We start from the raw sequence: 19,836 nt of genomic DNA on the forward strand, positions 1-19,836 counted from the left end.
GCCCGGTTTTCCTGCCTGAGGCATTCTTCCGTCTTAGCGCAGCCTTCTCGTGATATTTCTCTTTTAGGCAAATACGAAAGCTTGACGACGTTTACCACTTTGGCGAAAGTCTTTTCTCTCCGCTTCCCTTCAGACACTACCTAGGTACAATGAGAACATACTCCGTAGGGGGCTTGTTCGTACAGAGTATTGTGGGCCCCGCTGGGCGGGTCCATGGATCTCCTGAGATCGTCCGATCCGACGACCCTCCGATCCTCCGCCCCTATACTATGGGGTTGGCAAAGCATCCGCGGAGGAGACCGCGGAGGAGACATCCACATTTCCGATCCTCCTATCTTGCAGATGACTCTAACCGCCTATTGTCCTATCTCCGGTCACTTTCATCTATTAAACGCATCGATGGCCATTCTTAGCTGGCGAAGGACTGATACCTTGCTTGGCTTCGTTCGTATTCATTCTCTCGGCTATCTACGTCTGTGACATCAGCAGTATGACACCAAAACAACTGGAAAAGGGCAGCATGAAAGACAGTGCTCTTCCAGTGACTGAAATCGTCGACTGGGATGGGGATGATGACCCAGCCAACCCTCGCAACTGGCCAGAATCTAAGAGGTGGGCGCATGTAGTCATCATCTCCATCCTGGCTCTTATCACGTAGGCTTCGGTTGATGCAACTCAGTGGCTGCGTACTAGCTAATCTCTCTCCAGGAACATGGCGCCCACAATGTGTGCCCCGGGAATCAAGGAAATCGAGACTGACTTAAACATCACCTCCAGTGTTGCCAGTACCCTTGCCGTCACACTTTATGTGCTGGGTATTGCTATTGGACCCATGTTCATGTCACCCCTTAGCGAAATCTACGGACGTGTGCCCATTTACCACGCGGCAAATGTCATCTTTATGGCCTTTATCCTTGGCAATGCACTCAGCCAGAGTCTAGCGCAGTTTCTTATCTTCCGGTTTCTGTCCGGCTGCGCTGGCGGTACCCCGATGGCTCTTGGCGGAGGGACAATTGCGGACATTACAACTATTCAGAAACGAGCTGTGGCAATGGCTTTATTTAGTATGGGTCCTCTGGCAGGACCAGTGAGTCACTGATTGCTCCACGCCTCCAATTCCTCTCAAGCATTGGCTAAGATGTCGCCTAGGTTCTCGGCCCAGTCATTGGGGGCTTTGTCGCGGCGGGGCCGGGCTGGCGTTGGACGTTCTGGCTGCTCGCGATCCTAGGAGGAGTGGCCGGAGTCACAGCACTGGTCATCATGCGCGAAACCCACCCCAAGATCATTTTGGAGCGCAAAGCTGCCCGCCTGCGTGCTACTACTGGCCAACTGAATTTACATTCCAAGCTTGCAAATACTTCGCTCTCACCAGAACAGGTCCTTGTTCAGGTCCTGATCCGACCAACTATGCTCCTTTTCCAATCGCCCATCCTATTAGTCATATCCCTATATGTTGCATTGGTGTTTGGAGTGATGTACCTCCTCTTTACAACCTTTCCTAGCGTGTTCGAGGGTCAATATAGTTTCAGCACGTCTATATCCGGACTTGTCTACTTAGGCCTGGGTGTTGCATTAGTCGCTAGCATGCTCCTGTTCAATGTTCTGAATGGGCGGGTACAAGCAGCACGCATGAAAGCTGATGGGGTACAGCAGGCGCGACCAGAATACCGACTGCTGCTAATGATTTGGTTCAGTCCTTTTGTCGGACTTGGCTTGATCCTCTACGGCTGGACAGCATACTACAGGGCTCATTGGATCGTGCCTATCATTGGCACAGTCTTCATGGGGTTTGGGGCCTTTTTTGTGATTGTAGGTCTCTCGACGCCCCCCACCAATCGCGCTAATGCTGATGAGCTGATTATCTAGATGCCCTCACAACTGTACCTAGTCGATGTTTTTGGGTCCCAAGCAGCTGCCTCCGCTCTGGGCGCTAATAATCTTCTACGTTATATTTCTAGTACCTTCTTGCCACTCGCGGGGCCCGCCATGTACCATAGCCTGAATTACGGGTGGGGGAACACATTGCTAGGGCTGCTTGCACTTGCATTTGTTCCAGGGCCGCTTCTGTTCTATCGGTATGGCGAGTACCTACGCGCCAAGTCCTCCGTGAAACTGCGGGAGCCAAGTTGAAAGGAGCCAAGTTGAAAGGCTCGTGGATGACCATGAATCTGGTCAATGTGCTGTACTCGGTTTTAGATACCTAATGTAGCTAGAGATTTAATACTCCTCACCCAGGTCTTTATTAAGTGGCTTCTAAATGATTCAGCATTATCCAGCCCAGGGTACGTATAATACTTGGTCTATGGCGATCCCCCCGGCGGGGGGGGGTCGTGTACCATGGAACCTATAAAAGAGCACATCTCTCGGCTACAGAGTTTCAAAATGGTTGGCTTTCCACACGAAGGTGAACTAGGCCTGAAATGCATTAAATGGGGGTTCATTATCCATGGCAAATCGTCTCACGTTTGTAGTTACAAGAAGATCAGCCGACACATCCATTGCTAGGCGAGATACCACCTAGCCTAGTAGCGCCTTAATCCTCAATATACCCTATCATGACAGTTCCGTTCTTAAGGCCGGCATCTCCCACGCTCTCATCTAGAACATCGATCAAATTGCGACCCATAGAATTGAGTTCGAACTCAACCCCAGCTTTGTCCGGCAAGGCAGGTTCAGCTTTCAACCATTCATAGATCCTTCTAACCGGATCGTCCAACGCAAACCGCCGAATCACCCTTCCAGTAGGATGACGGAATTGAATGCGTGTCGTTGTAGCGGGGTCGGCAGGGGGCTCGACATGCGGCAGGTTGCCCGGAATAGACGAAAATGCAGACTTCGCCGGCCCGTCCTCATCTGCCTTATCCATATCAACATCCTCATCATCCACCGCTTTACCCTTGCCCTTAACGTCGCCAGAGCTCCGGGTTAGGTCATCCGGGTCTTCCAGTTTCTTTGACTGCGCAGCCTCCGCCCCGAGACTGTTCTTCATTGCCAGTTCCATCATCTCTTCTTCTGTCATAGCATCGATGCTCTTCTCCTTTGTTTCTGGTTTCCGTTTCGCCACAGGGTTTCGGACATTGTGATTCAAGCTGTAGCGGTCAAGGAACTCGTGTAATTGCATCAGAAAGTCTGCAGCTTTCACCACTGGGGGGCCTGACCACGCCTTCATTTGCTCACCAGTGCGAGGATCAATAATGGCGATGTGTGGATAGTTATCAGAAACATCACTAGCCTGGAAGTAGTATTGGATATACGGTCCAGCACGAGGGTCGTCCTTGGTGTACTGCAGAAATATGAAATGTTCTTGTATGGTCTCCTTGACGCTAGCGTTTTTCCACAAGTCCCTATTCAGAAGCTGGCAATCAAAGATGGATGGGTCCTGAATGTTCACTAGAATCCACTTCTCGTGCTCCCGGCCTTCTTCACGAGCGAGATCCCAAGGCAACCTTGACATAATTTCGAAAGGGGGTCGGTACATCTCCGCTAGCAGATTTGATTTAGAGGAAGCTTCGGAGGCGCCACCTGTTGCTTCCGCCAGCCTTTCACGGTGTGCCTCCTCTTGCTCATCGTCGCCGGTCCATATTGATGACGTATCTTGTTGGTTGAAAATGCCAGGGCGGTCTAAGGTAAGCGCTTATCAGCAAGACGACTTAAATACATAATGGAAGTGAGATACTAACTGCCTCGTCGTTGACGTGTACGAAGCTGGCTAAGTATGTTCTCGTGCATATCTCCGCCGAAATCCGCCTCTGGTCCGACAAGAGTCTCAGTGGTGCGGGCCATCGGTGCACGCACTTCATCAGGTTCAGGGGCAGTTTGCCCGCCGTACATCTCTTCCTGGAGGCGACGTGCCATGGCCGCATCATCCTCGAACGCCCCACCCCGGTTAGCAGTTTGGGCGTCGTCGTCGTCAGAGTCGATGTGCACTACTCCGGAAGCATCTTCGTAGCCAGAGCGAGAGGGTATATTCGAGGTAGATGTCGTGGGAACGGGTTCGCGCGTAAGTGGTGCTCCGTCATTTTCAAAGTAAAGCTGCATCGCTTGTTCAATATTGAACTCTGTTAGCTGCAGATACTGGGTCGCCAGCTCCGGAGTCGACCCGGTGATTTCGGAGAACTGAGCCACGACGTCGCCGTCCATGGCGAGTGATGTGTCCTGGAAAGCGCCTCTAGATGTATTTGATATGGTAAAACTGCAGCCGCTTCGCAACCTTGTAGTGTGTTGCTGAACGAAATCGATCTGCAAAGTTGAAAGTAAGAGTGATGCAAACAGATGCAAACCCCACCAAGCTTCTCAGAAGGTTGGCGAATAACAGCAAAATATTCTACCGTCTAGAAGAAGAAATACGGAAATAAAGCGAGAGGCGAGCTGAATACTCACGCCTGAGTAGCAGATGCAAAATATATGTCAAACGAACTCGCGGATAATGAGATGTTTCAAACCTTTGCTGGCAAGCACTAGTTAGGCTACCTACCTGAGTGACGCAGTTACATTGTTAATGCCACTCGGCATATAGATAATCCGCCGAGAGGCAGATGATTACTAACAATGCAACCAACTAGTCACGTGGTTTTGGCTGGGACGCGTCCCGGCGCGCGAAGACGCGACTCCCGACAGGACCAATTATGCCTTGTTCGGAAAGCCGCTCGAGCTGAGATACCCCGGGACTTGCATCTACATCCACCTTTCTCTACCCCATCACGAATCTACCGAAGCTTTCCTGTAAACCCTTAGACTCCCCTGTACTGGGAAAGTGCGACTCTACTTATATCGGGGGGATTTCTGGTTGTTATTTCCTTTTTTATTGTCATGGCCGCAACGGTATTGGGGAAGCGCCAGCGGAGTGCCATTGGGACAGAAGGTACGGCTGCTTGCTTTGGCTACGGCTCCCTCCCACGGTTTTATCCGGTTTGCTAACATGGCCATTGGTTTATAGCTGCCTTACCGCTACGCAGCAACAGCAGGCGCCGAACACAACCACCCCCAATCCATCGAGAGAACAGCCAAGTCCCGGCACCGTCGACACGCCAACTTCGATCTCGCACAAAGCACAGCGATGACTTCCAGTCAGAAAATGGCGCTACTACAAAAGATTGTGTAGGTGAGATTGGCCGAGCAAAGAAAATCGATATCCCGAAAGAGCAAGCGCCATCCCCTGCAAAAGAAAATTCCCTGCCAGCTATCTCAGAGTCGCCAAATGGTAGGTGCCATACGGTAGCTCAAGATGGAACTCAGATAGCTTGTGCAAACGAAAACCTGAAACCTGTGGAAGTCAAAACCCCTTCAAAAGCTAGATATCGAAACGCCCTTGAATCACCACCAGTCACACCAAAGCATCGAGTACAAGTTGGAGGCAAAAACCTCACACCCCGTACACCTCGCCAGATAGGAACTCCAACAACGGTTCAGACCATCTACACACAAGCCCGTCAGCTATTTGCGCGAGGTGCAAGCTCTGGGCGGATCATTGGCCGTGATGCAGAGAGAGGAAAGCTTGCCACGTTCATCGAGGATGGCATGCAATCACGCAGTGGTGGATGTATGTATGTCAGTGGGCCCCCGGGTACCGGTAAGAGTGCTCTTGTTAAGGAAGTACTCGAGGGGCTTAACCTCAAAACTGTGAGGGTCGCACAGATTAATTGTGCGAGTATGAGAACCGCACGGGACGTCTACAGCAAGCTTATCGAGGACCTCTGTGATGACGGCGAGGTTTTCAAGAAGAGCGAAGCTGATAGATTGAAAAGCATGTTTGTACCGGACAAGAAACAAGCCACCAAGCATGACATGTTTTTGGTCATGCTGGATGAGATTGATCATCTCCTCACCGCGGATGCTGGAATTCTTCAATCTTTGTTTGAGTGGTCATTACAGCGGGAGTCAAAGGTGATGCTTATTGGTATTGCCAATGCACTCGACCTGACTGACCGTTCGCTACCTCAATTGAAAGCGAAAAATCTTAAGCCTCTTCTGCTCCCTTTCCTGCCTTACAACGCCGGCCAAATTGCAAGCGTGGTAATCAGTCGCCTTCGATCGTTGCTTCCAGAAGGACAAACAGAGGACCCGAATTTCATTCCCTTTGTCCATCCTGCAGCCATCCAGCTCTGTGCAAAGAAGGTTGCTTCGCAAACTGGAGATCTACGGAAGGCATTTGAACTTATCAAACGGGCAATCGACCTGGTTGAGCAGGAGACGATGCAAAAACTCGAGAAGGGAGTTCCAAATAGTCCGTCAAGGACTATTTTGGTGGAGAACAACAACCTCTCGTCATCTCCCAAACAACTACTACCAAAGTCAGGCTCCGTGCTCCCTTACACAATCCTCGCGGCACCTCGAGCTAGTCTGCCACATATCGCCAAAATCACGTCCTCGGTCTTTGGACAGGGAACCACACAGAGGCTAAAGTGCCTGAATCTTCAGCAAAAAGCTGCCATTTGTGCCTTGGTGGCACTCGACCGAAAACGACGCGAGTGCGACATCCCAGGAACCCCGTCAAAATCAAAGCATTCCGCCCCAACAGTGAAACAAATATTTGATGCGTACTGCACCCTATGCAGGGCAGACAATATTCTACACCCGTTAACAGCGACAGAGTTCAAAGACGTTCTTGGGAGCCTAGAGACTTTAGGGCTTGTGGGTGAATACCAAAGTCGAGGTAGAGGCGGTACGGTCTCTGGTGGTACAGATATCCGACGTACACCTTCAAAGTCTGGTGGAACATCATTGAGCAAGGCATTGGATGAACAAAGCCTTGTTTGCTTCGTATCGCAGAAGGAGATCGAAAGCCAGATCACTGGCCCGGGCGAGGGTATCCTTAGGAGGCTATTTTCAGGTGAAGGTCTCTAATAAATGTATTTTGTATGAGTTTTTGGGGCATTGGTGGTGTTTTAGCGATTGTTGGATATTCATAACTCGTTCTCTTCAGTGCATAGGCTTGGAGTATTGTACACTTATACTTATAGACAGCAGCATTTATCACCATGAATGCATGATAATTATACTGTTACGTGAAAAGGGAAAACGGTTGACGGACCGGCTCTGTATGCAGTTCATATACAGGCTCTTTAAAAGAAAAGTTTGGGTGCTATACAACTCGAGAAGCGTAAAAGTAAACTAATAAGAACAGCAGAATGAAATAGACATACAGGGGGGTATGCAAGATGTAACAATATGGTGTGTACCAGGAAAATGAAGTTGTCAAACTCTCAAACTCAAGCAGAAAATGGCTATGTGTTGAAATGCTTCCAGGCGGATATCGAACGACGAAAATCAGTCGTCCATTGGCTTATCCTCTAGCGTGACGCCCTTCGGTTCGCTCTCAACGATACTGCTCCGCTTGCTGTCTGATCCGGACTCGCCAGAGATAGTAGGGAAGCTAGAGCGGCTTCCGAGACCCGGTTTACGGGAATAGATACCGCTAGAACGTGACACAGAGCCACGGTTCGAGTTGGATTCCTCCGTGAGAGGAGTAGGCGTCGGCGTTGGGGAGCCATCAGATCGGCTTTCAGGTGGCGGACTGGTGGCCGTGTCCGGGGAATGGCTTGGATCCGTGGAGATCGGGGAATCGGTGGTGGGGGTGCCATTTGCGGTGGTTTCTGTGGCGTGGATGTTCACGTTCGAGAGCTCGTCTGCGCCAGTGGGGGATTCACCACTAGGAACGTCTAAGCTGTTTCGGGCTGTTGTGGTTTTCCTCTCCCCGGAGACGTTGATCGGGAAGCGGGTTCCTTCTGGTCCGCTGGAACGATCACGTCGGTGCTTGCGAGGAGGAGCTGGGCTGTGGGCACGGCTACGGTCCATGATGGCCCGGTTTCGGGCTTCCATGGCGGCTCGGCGATTGCTCTCATCTGTACTGATCGCGCGAGGACGGGGTGCAGCTGTCCCAACGAGACCGCTCGACTGGCGTTTCAGTTCGCCAAAAATCGTGTCCTTGTGGGCAAAGAGATCGCGGATTAGGCGGTAGCTGTGGCGCTCGTCCATTGTCAGACTGCTCTCGCTACGGGGGCGAAGGACGCAAGGGGATAGCGATTGGGCAAGGCCAGAAACATAGGTTTCATCGGCGGATGTCAAGTCTATCAAACGCGTAAAGTGGGTCATAATAGCATCAAGCGTGGCAATATTGTTGAGACGGAGTTGGCCAAGAGTGCTTTGAAGGACCTTGATGCGTCCTTCTTCGGTGGTCTCGTTTGCAGTCGTGGAATAAATGGTCTTAATAATTTCATAAACTTGGGAAGAAACAAGGGAGTCTTGCTTGCGATTAGCTTCCCTTGTATCTTAGTTTTGGATGGGCAGTTTCTTACCTGGCAATTCGAGAAGGTATAATTTGAGCGTGCTTGCAACAACAGGAATCTCATACTTCTGAAGTACTTCAAAGTAATCACCCTTTCTGTTGTTCAAGGCGTGGCGGAGGTGGTGTGTCGCTCCCAACGGAACATCATAAAGCCAAATTGCACGCCGCGATTCGTCGCCCTCAAGTTCAGGGTAGCCTATATCATTTATTAACTTCATTTTTCGTTTTGTAGAAAGACAGCTGTGGGCTTACAGTTATCAAGGTAAGTTAAGAGCGTCGTGACAATGATTGGCACCCTTTTACGGTCCGCTCTTGCCCTAGCCTCAAGATCGACACCGAAGATCTGGTCTGGAATGTCATGATTAGCTCTAGGCCTATTAATAGAGGGGCCTGAGCATAGTTACCTTCGACGGAGCCATAATAATTTTCGTAGGCTTGTACCTTGGGTACGAAACCACCAGTTCTGTAGTTCTCGAGAAGGTACCGCAGATCTCCCAGGGGTTGAATGGTCTCTTGGTACAGCATCATGTGGTCCACGGTGCTCTGCAAGTTAGGAATAACATTGCTGACAGCTCCAGAAAAGTCAAGGACCACTGCCTTGATGGCCTTGAGACGGTCCAGCTCGCACTGCTCCATGAATCTGAGGTTCGCAACAATTTCCTCCTCAAGTTTGCATCGGATGAGGTCAAGTTTGCGCACAGCGGCCTTGTAGCGCTCATCAGCCTCGCGAGATTCTCTACGTAGTTTCTCCGCCGGCGTCTCGTTCGGGTGTGGGTTATTCAGAGGGTTCCAGCCTGACAGCATCTCGGAAACTGACGCAATAGGGGAATCGATGCCATCTTCGCTAGTTGCGACGGAGGTCACACGATTCAGAGCACCCCTTTTCTCCGGAATACCAGAGATTTGGAAACTCTTGGGGCGCCATTGGTAACGCAACTTGGAGCTGTTGGCAAAGGTGCTGCCCATATTTCCCACTAACCGAAGGAACCCGGTGTCGACAAGATCCTGCCCGATTCTTTCAGCATAGCTGAGGCTAGTCGCGTTCAAGTACTTTTGAGTATATTCCACGATGTCTGCGCCAGTCGATGTGTTTTGGTACGTGCCAATAATAGGTACCTTAATCTCACCCATACTGACGGTCTCCATCATGTGCACTAAGAGCTTCTTCAAATCATCTGGTGAATAAAGTTTGTCACCAAGCTCTACCGGCTCGTCTTCTTCGGGTTCCGTGTCTGGGAGGATGATCTTGGGCGCTGCTTTGGGTTTCGGACTGGTCTCTGGCGCCTGAAAAGCGAGCTTGTTCTCTTCTTCCAGATCCTCGAGCACACGGCATTTGTTGAAATAGTGGCTCCGCAACTTCTTTACCAGATCAACCTGCTTGGTGTGCTCTTTAATCCGAGATTGAAGGTCATCGTGCGAATTCTCAATCCGAGCCTCATGTTGATCGCACCAGCGTCTAAACGGCGAAACGACCAATTCCCGAATGTTCGAGGCAATCTTCTGGTGATTCCTGGCCGCTTCAACCATCTCGGTTCGGGTTCCCTCATACGCCTATACACGTTTCCTCGGCGTCAGCATATATGAAGTGATGGGAATGACCTCGGAACGCGACTCACCTTCCTCACACTCGCTCCGTCATCTTTCGAAAATCCTGTTATCATTCTATCCACACTTGGCGCAATATCCCCAAGCTTCTGACTATACAATTCCTCGGCATCGGCACGCATTGACGCAATCGTAAGTATCTGCTTGTTTTCTACGACTCCCTGCTGAAGCTTTCCATACAGGACCCCGAGACCTGTGGCGTAGTCTGGGGTCCAGAAGGAGTCTGCGAACCCGGGCATTGTTTCTGGGTTCGGAACACACGTTTGTAGATGATTAGAATGGTATAGTTCCCTTCGCACAGCGGGATGGGGAAGCTGGAATGGAGCCGGTCGTCTGTCCACGGAACGCGCAAGCGGAGATGATCTCGTCGGTCGTCGGTCCGGGGAAGATGGGTAGCGAGAGAGGGTTGATGGCGCTTCGCTTCAAAACAAGTAGCACAAGAGCAAAAACTAAAGGAGAGTCTTGAGTCTCGTTTAAAGCACCAGTGCCAATTCGAGTCGTATAACGGCGTGGACGTGGTCGAAGCAGTCGCTGAGCAGACTGTATGCGTGGGCGCCTAATAGCTGAGCAAAGGAGAGAATGCGTGAATTGGGAAGCAAAACAGAGAGCAGAGCAAATCGTCAAAGCAAAAACAAAAGAAGATGGGCGTCGTCCTGCGGTAAACCGGTTATGATATTGACTGGATGAAGGAGCAAATAGAGGAGGAAGAAGACTCCCATCAGGCCTCCCACAGTGCTGGACCAGCAGTTCCTGGGCTGCGAATCTCCATTCGTAATTTACGGGATCTAAACCTGACCGTTGCCGCCTCAGCCTCACGTGTTCTTTGTCTCGGACTATTTTTGGTGTTCCCGTGAAATATTACCGTAAATTCCTAAACCACCACCGGCAGTGGCTTCAGCTGGGATAAGACATCCACTTGTTACTCCAGTGATTACTAGCCACTATTAGCGCCTATACAAGGAGGATCCTGTTCCGCGTCTAGCTTGGAATCGACAATCCCATTATTATCGACACCTTGCAGCTACGGAATTATACAATTGTTTTTGAAGCCCTGGATTTAGATGGATGTTAAAGTCTTGTAAATGTGGGTATCTCATGATCGTCGTTACTTCTATCGAAACTAAGCTGCAGGGCATGGAGAACACGCATGCTGAAAAGTAGACTCCGAAGTTAGCAGAAAAATTTGTAAAGCTTCTTCCACGCGGGCCATGCTGCCTGCTGCGCTCGTTCTTCTTTAATGAGCCACTGGACGTTTAATTCTCGCCGACCCGTGCGCAAATCCATGTCTTTCGAGCGGAGGATCTTAGTTTTGAATCGTAGCTTATAGGGGATGTAGAAGAGAAGGACAACCGGTGCCGCGAGGTACTTCGAAAAGAAGTTGCTGACCAGCATGGATGTCGACATGGATTCATGGTGAATCGGTGAGAAGCCGACCCAAAACTGGGCTATCAGAATCAGGCAATTAAAGGTGAGGCCTATCCATGAGCCCATTATCCCCGGCTGCGAGCGAAAAGCCAGATCGTTCAAGTTGTGTCCTTGTACTCTCCACGCGCGGCGAAAGCGTATGTGTGCTAGACAAATTGAACCCCAAGTGAAGATAGATGAAAGGCCAGAAATCGCTATCATCCATTCAAAGGCGGCCTCTTGTTGATCACTTGCAGCTAAGAACCCTAGCAGGCCAAGGCCGGAAGCAATACCGATGGCCCACAAAGGGCGGCCCTTCCGGTCAATATAAGCTAAGAACCGAGGGGCTTGCTGCTGCTCTGCAAGCGCTGCAAGCGTCCGCGAGGAGCCATACACAGCTGAGTTTCCGACAGAAAGAACAGCAATCATAATCACAACATTCATCACAGAGTCTAGGACTTCGACCCCGGCATTTTTGATAGAAATCACGAAGGGAGATGCCTTGGCATCGACAGAAGAGGTTCCGTTTATGAGCCGGGGGTTGTCGTAGGGAATTAGAAGACCGACCAGGGTCAGCGAAACAATGTAGAAAAGCGTGATGCGCCAGAAAACCTGTTTGACAGCAGTGGGTAAAGATTTCCTAGGGTTGGCGGTTTCGGCTGCGGCAAGGCCAACTAACTCAGTCCCTGCAAATGCAAATCCAGCATTCACGAAGACATCACACAAGCCCTTAAAACCATGATTAAACGCACCGGGATCGTGCCAATATCTGCCGCCCAAATAGCTCCCCCCTGGGCCTCCGGCACAATTCAATATGATTCCCAGTATACTATACCAAGTCAGTCATACATGAGCATAACCAGGGTTGAAGGATTCAGGGTTACCCACACGAAAGCAATCACAGCTATGACCTTGATGGAAGAGAATACAAACTCTGCTTCGCCATAGCCTTTGACGCCAAAAAGATTAATGGAGACAATTGCTGCCCAAAACAGCGAGACCCATACGGCGTTCGATATATCTGACTCCCAATAGTCAACAGTGATGGATGCAGCGACAATTTCTAAAGGCAAAATAGCAAGCCATTGTAGAGCATAATTCCAACCCATTGCAAATCCCCACGCAGGATCAATAAACCGAGTCGAGTAGTGCGCGAACGAACCAGCTACCGGGAAAATAACGGCCATCTCCCCCAGAGCTTGTACAGTGCAGTAGATCATGCATCCAGTTAGTGCATACGAGATAAGAAGCGAAGCCGGACCACCGGTAGCAAGGACCCTTCCGGAACCGACAAAAAGGCCAGTGCCTAGAAGAGTGGACATCATCAGCACCATCGCCACGTTTCCATCACATGCAGCATGACGGCATCATATTAAACCAGAGAAGGGTGCACATACCGATGGAGCCCCCAATCGCAATCATTTGTAGATGACGACCCCTGAGGCTACGATGCAACGGAGAACTAGCAGCGCTCTCTGCGGCACTTTCGATGTCATAGTTTTTGCCCTCTAGGAAGGGCGCAACGGCGGTAACATGGGCATTTGGGTCTCTCCGAAAGCTCCCCCATACTCGCTGTCCTAGGCTACTCCGTCTTGTTGCAGTTTCGCCATAGGCCGGCGCAGAATCAGCTGAAACCGAGCGCTCAGCTTTGGCCTTTAATAAGTCGTTATCCATTGAGGTACTCTGTTACAAAGCGGGGTCCGTCTCCAATGTCGAGTTGTCGGAATAACCACGCAGGTTTCGGACGTGGAGGCAGAGAAAGGCGAGTAGACGGCCGGCAAAATGCCGGTGCACAGGGATAACAAGTGGTTGCGCCCGGTTGAAGCAAGAGCTTCCAGCAGGCAAGTCTTATCGTATTGTATGCGCTCGTGTTTAGCCCAAGAGTATACAGAGAACTCGTCGAGCATTCATGCAACTGCGGATGCCGAGAGCGAGAGGGTCCCGGTGATGGAAAAGGATGTCGAAGATGCCATCAAGGATGTTGTTACCAGTGGGAGACAGGGTCTCATTCCCCAGAGATAGTGAAATTAAAGGTGACTGGGCGACGGTCAGCGCAACCCCAGCCCGAGTTTGAGTGGCCATGCCCCCTCACCCACTCAGAGTCACAGCGCTAAGCTCAATGGCGCTAGACCCTTTTCAGGCCCGAGGTCGTGTGCTTCAGTCCAACATCAGCCAATAACGTAGAGTGGTCTGTAAGTAAACTGATAACGATCATACATGGGTGTTATTAGAGTGGGTGTCAAGATACCGATGAATAGAGATTCTTGAGACCCTAGGTCCGTTGATGACTACACCCAGCCAAATTAGGCCACGAGGGACACTAGGAGTATTTGACGCCAAACCTAGGAGCACAAATGTGCACAACGAACTGCAAGAAGAAGACAAGTTTCTATTATTTGAAGGATATTACATGTATATCGTCACTGGTCATTGGCAAATGTTGTCATCGCATCAAAGTAAACTGTCGAACCTCAATCAAGAGCTACCAACAGGCCCTTCACCACCAGGAATTAACTGGAGACCACAGTCAGACTCTCTTTCATTTTTTTCGCGAACAGAAATACTTACCATGCAAATATTGTTCCCGTTGAGAAGGATTTTCGGCAGCTTGACCTGGGAGCCAGTGTAGTCACTACTCCAATGTTAGTTCGTGAATATGCGCCTATAGTTTTAGGAATGGCACGTTGAAACACATCTCGCCATTCAGTCGAGTATAGAAGTCCTTACAATTCGGTCACGTCTTCCAGCACCATATCTACACAGAATCAGAACTGGAGCCTTCAATTATGGGTTAAGGCTGCCACTTACTAACGTAGTCATCGAACCCGAGCAATGTGCCGGAGAATTCTGTTTGAATGTCAGAAATACTTCCTTGAATATTAAAAATACTCAAACCTTTGTCGTTTTTCATGATGATCCATATCCGGGATCCGACACACTTGTCAATCAACTCTAACATTTCAGTTAGCGTATCTCCAAATGTGGTGGGTAGGTGGCTTGGTACCTAAAGGAAGAAGCTGGGACGCCATTCTTAATTACACACGGGTGTTCTCAGAGGAAAAATCTTCTGTGCAAGGCAAGGCTTCCGGAGTTCGCTTTGACGCGATGCGGCGATAATTGTAGTTGGTGGATCTTGAGACTTGGATGGACGAGTCCCCAATGACGGACTTGGCATGGAGGGCCGGATGTTTATCCGTTCCGTGTGATCTATGGCAAAATACCCAGCCGCCTCCAACAAAGCATTCAGTTGTGTCTACCAACTTCGTGTATTTTGGCCCACGGTTATTTATTCGCTTGGGTGGAATAGCATGGTTGGCTTCGGTCCGGGGACATATATCAATGGGCCTCTATCGCTCATTAGAGCTCTTGACCATCAAGAACTCTGCAACGCCGCTAGCTAACGCCATAAGCCCGAGGTTTCTCTCCCATATATTCGCCTCATAAATGTGACTGGTAGCTAACCTTCTTCAGAATTGTTGCTAATGTGACTCGAAATTCTACTACGGCTAAACATGGCCAATTTTTGGGTCGCCGCTGGCAATCCAGCTTGACATGTGTGTCTAGCCAACTAGTTACAGACAGTCACGGCCATACGCGTTCAAAGGGTTACGGAACTCCTTCACCTCTGACTTGGAGATGCATTAGATCAAGTTTACGGGGCAATCGAACTTACAACTCTCAGTCTGGTCGCAGAACGCAAGGTACCACAGCACAAGACGGTGGCTCTACCAATAAAATACTGCCAGACAACGGGGCTGCTGGGGCTAAAATTTCACAGCGCCAGGGGCACATCAGGCTGCCTGTTTCAGGACACACTGTCCTGGATATTGATGTGAATTCCCAGCAGATATCGCACTTATCTCAGGGTATAACGCCCCCGTCGCCGAAATACTGGGACCATAGATTGTTGAAAAACCAAGATGGAGAAACTGTGCCCATACATTACTGCTACTCCCTCAAACACACAGAGAGCGTAGCACAACTATTCCTTGATGAAACAGTGCTGGGATTTGACCTTGAATGGCAACCTCAGGCCTCCAAGTACAGTACACTCCAAGAGAATGTTTCGCTCATTCAGCTCGCCAGTCGTGATCGAATCGCACTTTTCCACGTCTCTCGGTTCAAACCAGCATGTAATCTCGAGGACCTCGTATCTCCAACGCTCAAAAAGATTCTGGAGAACCCAGGTATCACAAAGACCGGCGTAGCGATATCAAATGATTCTACTCGTCTTCGGAAATATCTGGGGATTGAGGTCCGCGGCAGATTCGAGCTCAGCCACCTTTATAAACTCATCAAATACAACGACTCCGACCCAAGTTTGATCAACAAACGTCTCATCAGCCTTAACCAGCAGGTTGAAGAACACCTCGGGCTTCCATTAAAGAAAGACTCGGACGTGCGGTGCAGCAACTGGAATCGCGCGCTTACACACAACCAGGTCTTTTGTAAGAGCCCTCCCACCCCCCAACACAATAAATTAATTATACCCGAAAGCAAATCTAAACTAGATCTATCATTTAGATGCCGCTGCCGACGCATATGCCGGCTTCCATCTGTTCCATATTATGGATGCAAAGCGAAAAGCGCTTGATCCTGTACCACCTCTACCAGCACATGCTGAACTGAACCGCCCGATACGAGTTGCGCACGCCCGGAAGACGGGTGTGCAATTGGAACCTGCTGGTGCTCGTAACACTGGGCCTATGAGTGGGGTAGAATCTTTTTAGAAGGCGTTCACAGACCATTTAATTTTGGAAACATACTGCTGGCGGTATGTCACCGATAATTCTTGTACATACTTACTATCTAGTGGCGTGTTATGGGTTTTCGGCACGGAACATGGCGCCCAACCTTAGAAACGTCTTTAGCACGTACAATTGGATTGTGCCACGGCTGAGATCCGTTATGGAGCCCCGGCTATTGTAAATATGCATCTTATAAAATAATTATCAGACGGGATCAATAGTGCGCATAATATATTAAATGCTCAATAAACAGTCGGGTATATATCTAAAGCTCGTGTGATCAATATGCATACCGCCGCTCAATATCTTAAGCTGCAGGGAAGATGAGATCATGATGCAAATGTTTGTACAGTTATCAAAGCTTTCCGCCCTCTAGGGTGCAATCACTCAGCCTCGCAGTGGGAGTACTTTCGATGCAAGGACCTCTTGTCGGCAAAGGGGACATTCAGGCTTCTCGCGAACCCAATCGCAAACGCATGTCCAGCAAAACACATGCCCGCATGTTGTAACACTTGGGTCCTTGAAGGACTCAAGGCAAAGCGTGCATTTGCTTTGCTGCCCCTGAGGAATCCACGGGATAGCATCCGGTTCTTCCGATAGATCATATCTAGCGCTGGAAGCAGGGAGAAGAGGAAGAGATGACGGCTGCTCGATCGAACGGACCAAGGTATCTTCTTTCCCGGTACCTCCAGCGGCTTCAGATTGCACATCCTGGTCCTCTTGCTGCAAGCTGTCGCTAACTTTTTTCACGTGGAGAATACTCTGGACTGCGATTTGCAGAACTAGTAAGACTCCCAACACCTCGTAACCAACACGTTGTTCATTCTCCTCTAATTTCTTGGTGAAAACGTAACGGAGCCCCCAGAAACGTTTTGACAAGTGGTAATAGGATCCTGTAAAATAGAACGTCGCAATGCTCAGGGCGTATATTGGCGACAAGGACGTGATTGAATCTAAATGTTCCAAGATGTATTTCTGGATGCGTAACTTCGTGAAGAAAGATGGCTTTGGCTTGTTCTTTGAGGAGTTTATGGGCTCTTTTCCCTGTTGTGCCTTCATTTGTTGCCGAGCAATGCTGCGCTCCAGTTTGGCGCGCAGGCGCTGTCGAAAGCCGGGGAGGATACGCTGAAGCGTCCAGGGTACCATTATACTACTCAGAACGTATCCCAGCCGCCTGGCAATTGATGGCAACTGCAGTGTATCATCTTCCAATTGAACAAGGTCGCAATACTCTTCCCCTAGCGTCCGGTTCCCTGTCAATGTCGTGAGGGAGAAGTACAGAAGCTCGGTTAGGTGTTTGATGGCCTCTGAATAAGTATGCGCATATCGGGCGCCACGAAGCGTTCGGATGATGGATTGGGCCTGGTTGGCTAGGCCGGCCGTGAGGAACGCATCTTTTTCGTGGGAGCGAATAATGTCCGGTGAGGTTGCGAAAGGATAGAAATGGGCCGAGGGTCTCGTGGGAGGGGCCGGAGTCGAAAGTGAAAGGTCCTGGTCCGCCATTTCTGGGGATAAAGAGTAGTCGAGAGAAGATAGAGCGAGGGGGGGCAAGAGAAGAGGCGGTTATGAAGGCATACACTCTTGCACTGGAAGACAAGTCATGTTCAGGTCGCGGAACATGAGCCTGGAGATGCTTCCCCGGAGTCCGAGCGGCCAAACAGAGGAAATGCCTCGGTAATTATCACGTGATGCAGACCACGTGACCAACTTGGTTCTAAATGCGGAACACAAGGCCTAGACCCCTCCTAAGCCTAATGCGGCAAGCGCCTACCCCGAGCGTCACGGGTCGGAAGAGTCGCTCGGCCGCTTTCGAGAGCATCCCTGAGCTTCTTGGAGTCTGTGTGCAGCCCAGACCTTCAATATTCAATTATTTTCAAAGGTCAGACTCACCCCTAGTCGTTCGTTTGCGTGTTGAGTGCCCTTGGCCCTTTCTCTTCTCTTCTTTTTCTCTTCTTCTTTTCCTTCTCCGAGAGAACACTTGTATACCATTCTTCCTCTTACTTTCGTATTCGTTCCCCTCTACAAGTGCTAGGAGTCCGGGCATCACTCCTTTCAATGGAATAATGGGTCCTGATCAGCGTGCTCAGCTGGATGGGTTCAGTCTATTCCTACCTTTTCCCTCTCGCGTTGCCGTCATTTTGCTAGCAGGTGAGCCGCCGCTTTTACATGGGGTTGAGGACACTCGATTAATACTTCGAAGGATTCTGGGGCTGGGGTGCCAATGTTCACCGTCTCCAGCAACACAATATTGTACATTGACCCCTCCGATCCTCAAAACATGTTCGAGGGCTTGGAAAAGCAGTGACTGACTGTCCTAGGACCTTCTCGCCTTAATCCGGTATCGCACTTCTCAGTCGTCAAACCAACGACTACCCCACGTCTCAGCCTATCGCTTTGCCGGCCTCTTGACCTTTCCTCTTATATTGTCGCTCCTCATCTTTTGGCCAGTTACCCATGGCTCCAGAGAATGGGTTGAAACCGTTGATTACATTCCGCAAGCATATCTCTTCATCCTCTTCATCATCCTCCTCCTTCCCCTCAATCGACTGTCACGGTCTGGACGGCGTAGGTTCCTCGCGACACTTCGGCGGATCAGTATCGGTGGGCTTGCAGAACCTCAAGATGGCAAATTCGGCGACATTTTGCTGGCTGATGCCCTTACAAGTTATGCGAAAGTTATCGCAGATCTCGTGGTTACATTTTGCATGTTTTTCAGCTCGGATACATCAAGCACATCAAAGCCAGACCGACACTGCGGCTCAGACTACGTGGTTCCTCTAGTCATTGCGCTACCAAGTATGATCCGTCTAAGACAATGTCTGATCGAATACGTTCGCGTACGCCGAACAAGTATGAAGAACGGAAGCAGTGGAGGGCAGCATTTGGCCAACGCTTTGAAATATGCTTCTGCATTCCCAGTTATTGCGCTTGCTGCTACGCTAAGGAACTACAGTCCTTTCCTCTTCTATGGAATAAGCGAAGTGACGCTCTCCAGGCTCCTGTAAGTTTGCGTAGCCCGGGATTCAACCCGACATTTAAGCTAATGACAATTGCCGACAGGTATTTTTTTACCCTTATCAACTCTTCATATTCGTTCTATTGGGATATTACAAAGGATTGGGACTTGACATTGTTCTCGGAAGCACGAAACGATAACGAATATCCATTCGGACTACGCCGCTTCCGCCATTTCACGGATCAACAGTACTATATGGCCATTGCTATTGATTTCGCTATCCGATTTTCATGGATGTGGAAATTTTTCCCAGGCCTTTCCTGGGTCGGCGATACAGAATTCGGACTGTTCTTGTTAATGTTCCTCGAGGTTGCCCGCCGATGGATGTGGGTTTTTCTTCGAGCAGAAGCTGAGTGGAGTAAGTTTCTTCGTGTGCTCACACTACGTCTCTGTATACTAATAGGGTTCCCCTTCACTTTACAGTCAGGAACAGTCGTGGACCAGCCCCGCATGACATTCTACTCGGAGAATACAACGGCAAGCTGGACGCAGATTGAACGGATTATCCATTGTGCAAACAAATTTTCACATCCCTCCGCTTTATATAGACGACATGACTTTGTATTCACCTGTCAAGACACTTTACACTGCAAATAATGCCCCCTCTTTCCTTCGTCTTTTTCATCGTTCCAGTTTTCTATCGCGCTTGAGCGTGTTGCCTTTCTTTGTGCACCGTTTGATTGGGAAATCTACAGATCAATTTTTTCCTGTCATAGCTAGTCAACCAGACTCCAAGTTGGCTGTTTTGTATTCTTTGCACCCTTTTTTCCCCTATTGTA

At 49.8% G+C, this 19,836-nt stretch overlaps 9 protein-coding genes across 9 annotated transcripts; 4 read left to right on the forward strand and 5 right to left on the reverse strand.

The window, feature by feature from the left end:
- The first annotated feature begins 103 nt into the window (after window positions 1–103).
- ASPVEDRAFT_42378 (MFS transporter) lies at window positions 104–2,251 on the forward strand. Its single transcript, XM_040812575.1, has 4 exons — window positions 104–654; window positions 709–1,087; window positions 1,150–1,809; window positions 1,867–2,251. The coding sequence occupies exons 1-4, from the start codon at window positions 491–493 to the stop codon at window positions 2,128–2,130; spliced, it is 1,467 nt and encodes a 488-aa protein (XP_040668617.1). The 5' UTR covers window positions 104–490; the 3' UTR covers window positions 2,131–2,251.
- Window positions 2,252–2,355: 104 nt separating this feature from the next.
- Window positions 2,356–4,467, reverse strand: ASPVEDRAFT_42379 (DNA-protein crosslink repair co-factor UBX5). Its single transcript, XM_040812576.1, has 2 exons — window positions 3,681–4,467; window positions 2,356–3,621 (listed from the first exon to the last, which is right to left on the reverse strand). Exons 1-2 carry the CDS (start codon window positions 4,138–4,140, stop codon window positions 2,534–2,536), a joined length of 1,548 nt encoding a protein of 515 aa, XP_040668618.1. The 5' UTR covers window positions 4,141–4,467; the 3' UTR covers window positions 2,356–2,533.
- Window positions 4,468–4,809: 342 nt separating this feature from the next.
- ASPVEDRAFT_889058 (AAA family ATPase CDC6) lies at window positions 4,810–7,054 on the forward strand (the record flags this gene model as incomplete). The annotated part of the gene is made up of 2 exons (XM_040818448.1): window positions 4,810–4,861; window positions 4,937–7,054. 2 exons carry the CDS (start codon window positions 4,810–4,812, stop codon window positions 6,841–6,843), a joined length of 1,959 nt encoding a protein of 652 aa, XP_040668619.1. The 3' UTR covers window positions 6,844–7,054.
- Window positions 7,055–7,266: 212 nt separating this feature from the next.
- On the reverse strand, window positions 7,267–10,128 carry ASPVEDRAFT_131436 (GTPase-activating protein RGD2; the record flags this gene model as incomplete). The annotated part of the gene is made up of 5 exons (XM_040806816.1): window positions 7,267–8,219; window positions 8,295–8,480; window positions 8,537–8,632; window positions 8,689–9,835; window positions 9,901–10,128. The coding sequence occupies 5 exons, from the start codon at window positions 10,126–10,128 to the stop codon at window positions 7,267–7,269; spliced, it is 2,610 nt and encodes an 869-aa protein (XP_040668620.1).
- A 931-nt stretch (window positions 10,129–11,059) lies between these two features.
- ASPVEDRAFT_133145 (amino acid permease GAP1) lies at window positions 11,060–12,967 on the reverse strand (the record flags this gene model as incomplete). Its single annotated transcript, XM_040806996.1, has 3 exons — window positions 11,060–12,122; window positions 12,182–12,599; window positions 12,691–12,967. 3 exons carry the CDS (start codon window positions 12,965–12,967, stop codon window positions 11,060–11,062), a joined length of 1,758 nt encoding a protein of 585 aa, XP_040668621.1.
- A 660-nt stretch (window positions 12,968–13,627) lies between these two features.
- Window positions 13,628–14,435, reverse strand: ASPVEDRAFT_169906 (RNA-binding protein LSM5). Its single transcript, XM_040808690.1, has 6 exons — window positions 14,298–14,435; window positions 14,189–14,245; window positions 14,102–14,140; window positions 14,021–14,048; window positions 13,862–13,925; window positions 13,628–13,807 (listed from the first exon to the last, which is right to left on the reverse strand). Exons 1-6 carry the CDS (start codon window positions 14,320–14,322, stop codon window positions 13,769–13,771), a joined length of 252 nt encoding a protein of 83 aa, XP_040668622.1. The 5' UTR covers window positions 14,323–14,435; the 3' UTR covers window positions 13,628–13,768.
- A 113-nt stretch (window positions 14,436–14,548) lies between these two features.
- Window positions 14,549–16,296, forward strand: ASPVEDRAFT_42384 (3'-5' exonuclease). The gene is made up of 3 exons (XM_040812577.1): window positions 14,549–14,709; window positions 14,765–15,741; window positions 15,818–16,296. Exons 1-3 carry the CDS (start codon window positions 14,633–14,635, stop codon window positions 16,021–16,023), a joined length of 1,260 nt encoding a protein of 419 aa, XP_040668623.1. The 5' UTR covers window positions 14,549–14,632; the 3' UTR covers window positions 16,024–16,296.
- On the reverse strand, window positions 16,067–17,666 carry pex10 (ubiquitin-protein ligase peroxin 10). The gene has a single exon (XM_040812578.1). It carries the CDS (start codon window positions 17,542–17,544, stop codon window positions 16,429–16,431), a length of 1,116 nt encoding a protein of 371 aa, XP_040668624.1. The 5' UTR covers window positions 17,545–17,666; the 3' UTR covers window positions 16,067–16,428.
- Window positions 17,667–18,104: 438 nt separating this feature from the next.
- Window positions 18,105–19,554, forward strand: ASPVEDRAFT_84336 (EXS domain-containing protein; the record flags this gene model as incomplete). Its single annotated transcript, XM_040817523.1, has 5 exons — window positions 18,105–18,189; window positions 18,242–18,291; window positions 18,360–19,042; window positions 19,102–19,415; window positions 19,481–19,554. 5 exons carry the CDS (start codon window positions 18,105–18,107, stop codon window positions 19,552–19,554), a joined length of 1,206 nt encoding a protein of 401 aa, XP_040668625.1.
- Between the last annotated feature and the right edge of the window lie 282 nt (window positions 19,555–19,836).

Source organism: Aspergillus versicolor (assembly GCF_001890125.1).
Source record: "Aspergillus versicolor CBS 583.65 unplaced genomic scaffold ASPVEscaffold_5, whole genome shotgun sequence".
Classification (NCBI taxonomy): Eukaryota; Fungi; Ascomycota; class Eurotiomycetes; order Eurotiales; family Aspergillaceae; genus Aspergillus; species Aspergillus versicolor.

What these genes read in the sequence shown, in the direction of transcription:
- ASPVEDRAFT_42384 (XM_040812577.1), top strand. Translation starts at nt 14,633, where the DNA reads ATGGGCCTCTATCGCTCATTAGAGCTCTTGACCATCAAGAACTCTGCA. An exon ending in GCTAACGCCATAAGCCCGAG is followed by an intron (nt 14,710 to 14,764) that starts GTTTCTCTCCCA and finishes AACCTTCTTCAG; the next exon opens with AATTGTTGCTAATGTGACTC. An exon ending in TACACACAACCAGGTCTTTT is followed by an intron (nt 15,742 to 15,817) that starts GTAAGAGCCCTC and finishes TCTATCATTTAG; the next exon opens with ATGCCGCTGCCGACGCATAT.
- ASPVEDRAFT_169906 (XM_040808690.1), bottom strand. Translation starts at nt 14,322, where the DNA reads ATGGCGTCCCAGCTTCTTCCTTTAG. An exon ending in CATCATGAAAAACGACAAAG is followed by an intron (nt 14,141 to 14,188) that starts GTTTGAGTATTT and finishes ACATTCAAACAG; the next exon opens with AATTCTCCGGCACATTGCTC. An exon ending in CGGGTTCGATGACTACGTTA is followed by an intron (nt 14,049 to 14,101) that starts GTAAGTGGCAGC and finishes GATTCTGTGTAG; the next exon opens with ATATGGTGCTGGAAGACGTG.
- pex10 (XM_040812578.1), bottom strand. Translation starts at nt 17,544, where the DNA reads ATGGCGGACCAGGACCTTTCACTTTCGACTCCGGCCCCTCCCACGAGA.
- ASPVEDRAFT_42379 (XM_040812576.1), bottom strand. Translation starts at nt 4,140, where the DNA reads ATGGACGGCGACGTCGTGGCTCAGTTCTCCGAAATCACCGGGTCGACT. An exon ending in TACACGTCAACGACGAGGCA is followed by an intron (nt 3,622 to 3,680) that starts GTTAGTATCTCA and finishes CGCTTACCTTAG; the next exon opens with ACCGCCCTGGCATTTTCAAC.
- ASPVEDRAFT_42378 (XM_040812575.1), top strand. Translation starts at nt 491, where the DNA reads ATGACACCAAAACAACTGGAAAAGGGCAGCATGAAAGACAGTGCTCTT. An exon ending in TCCATCCTGGCTCTTATCAC is followed by an intron (nt 655 to 708) that starts GTAGGCTTCGGT and finishes ATCTCTCTCCAG; the next exon opens with GAACATGGCGCCCACAATGT. An exon ending in TTGGGGCCTTTTTTGTGATT is followed by an intron (nt 1,810 to 1,866) that starts GTAGGTCTCTCG and finishes CTGATTATCTAG; the next exon opens with ATGCCCTCACAACTGTACCT.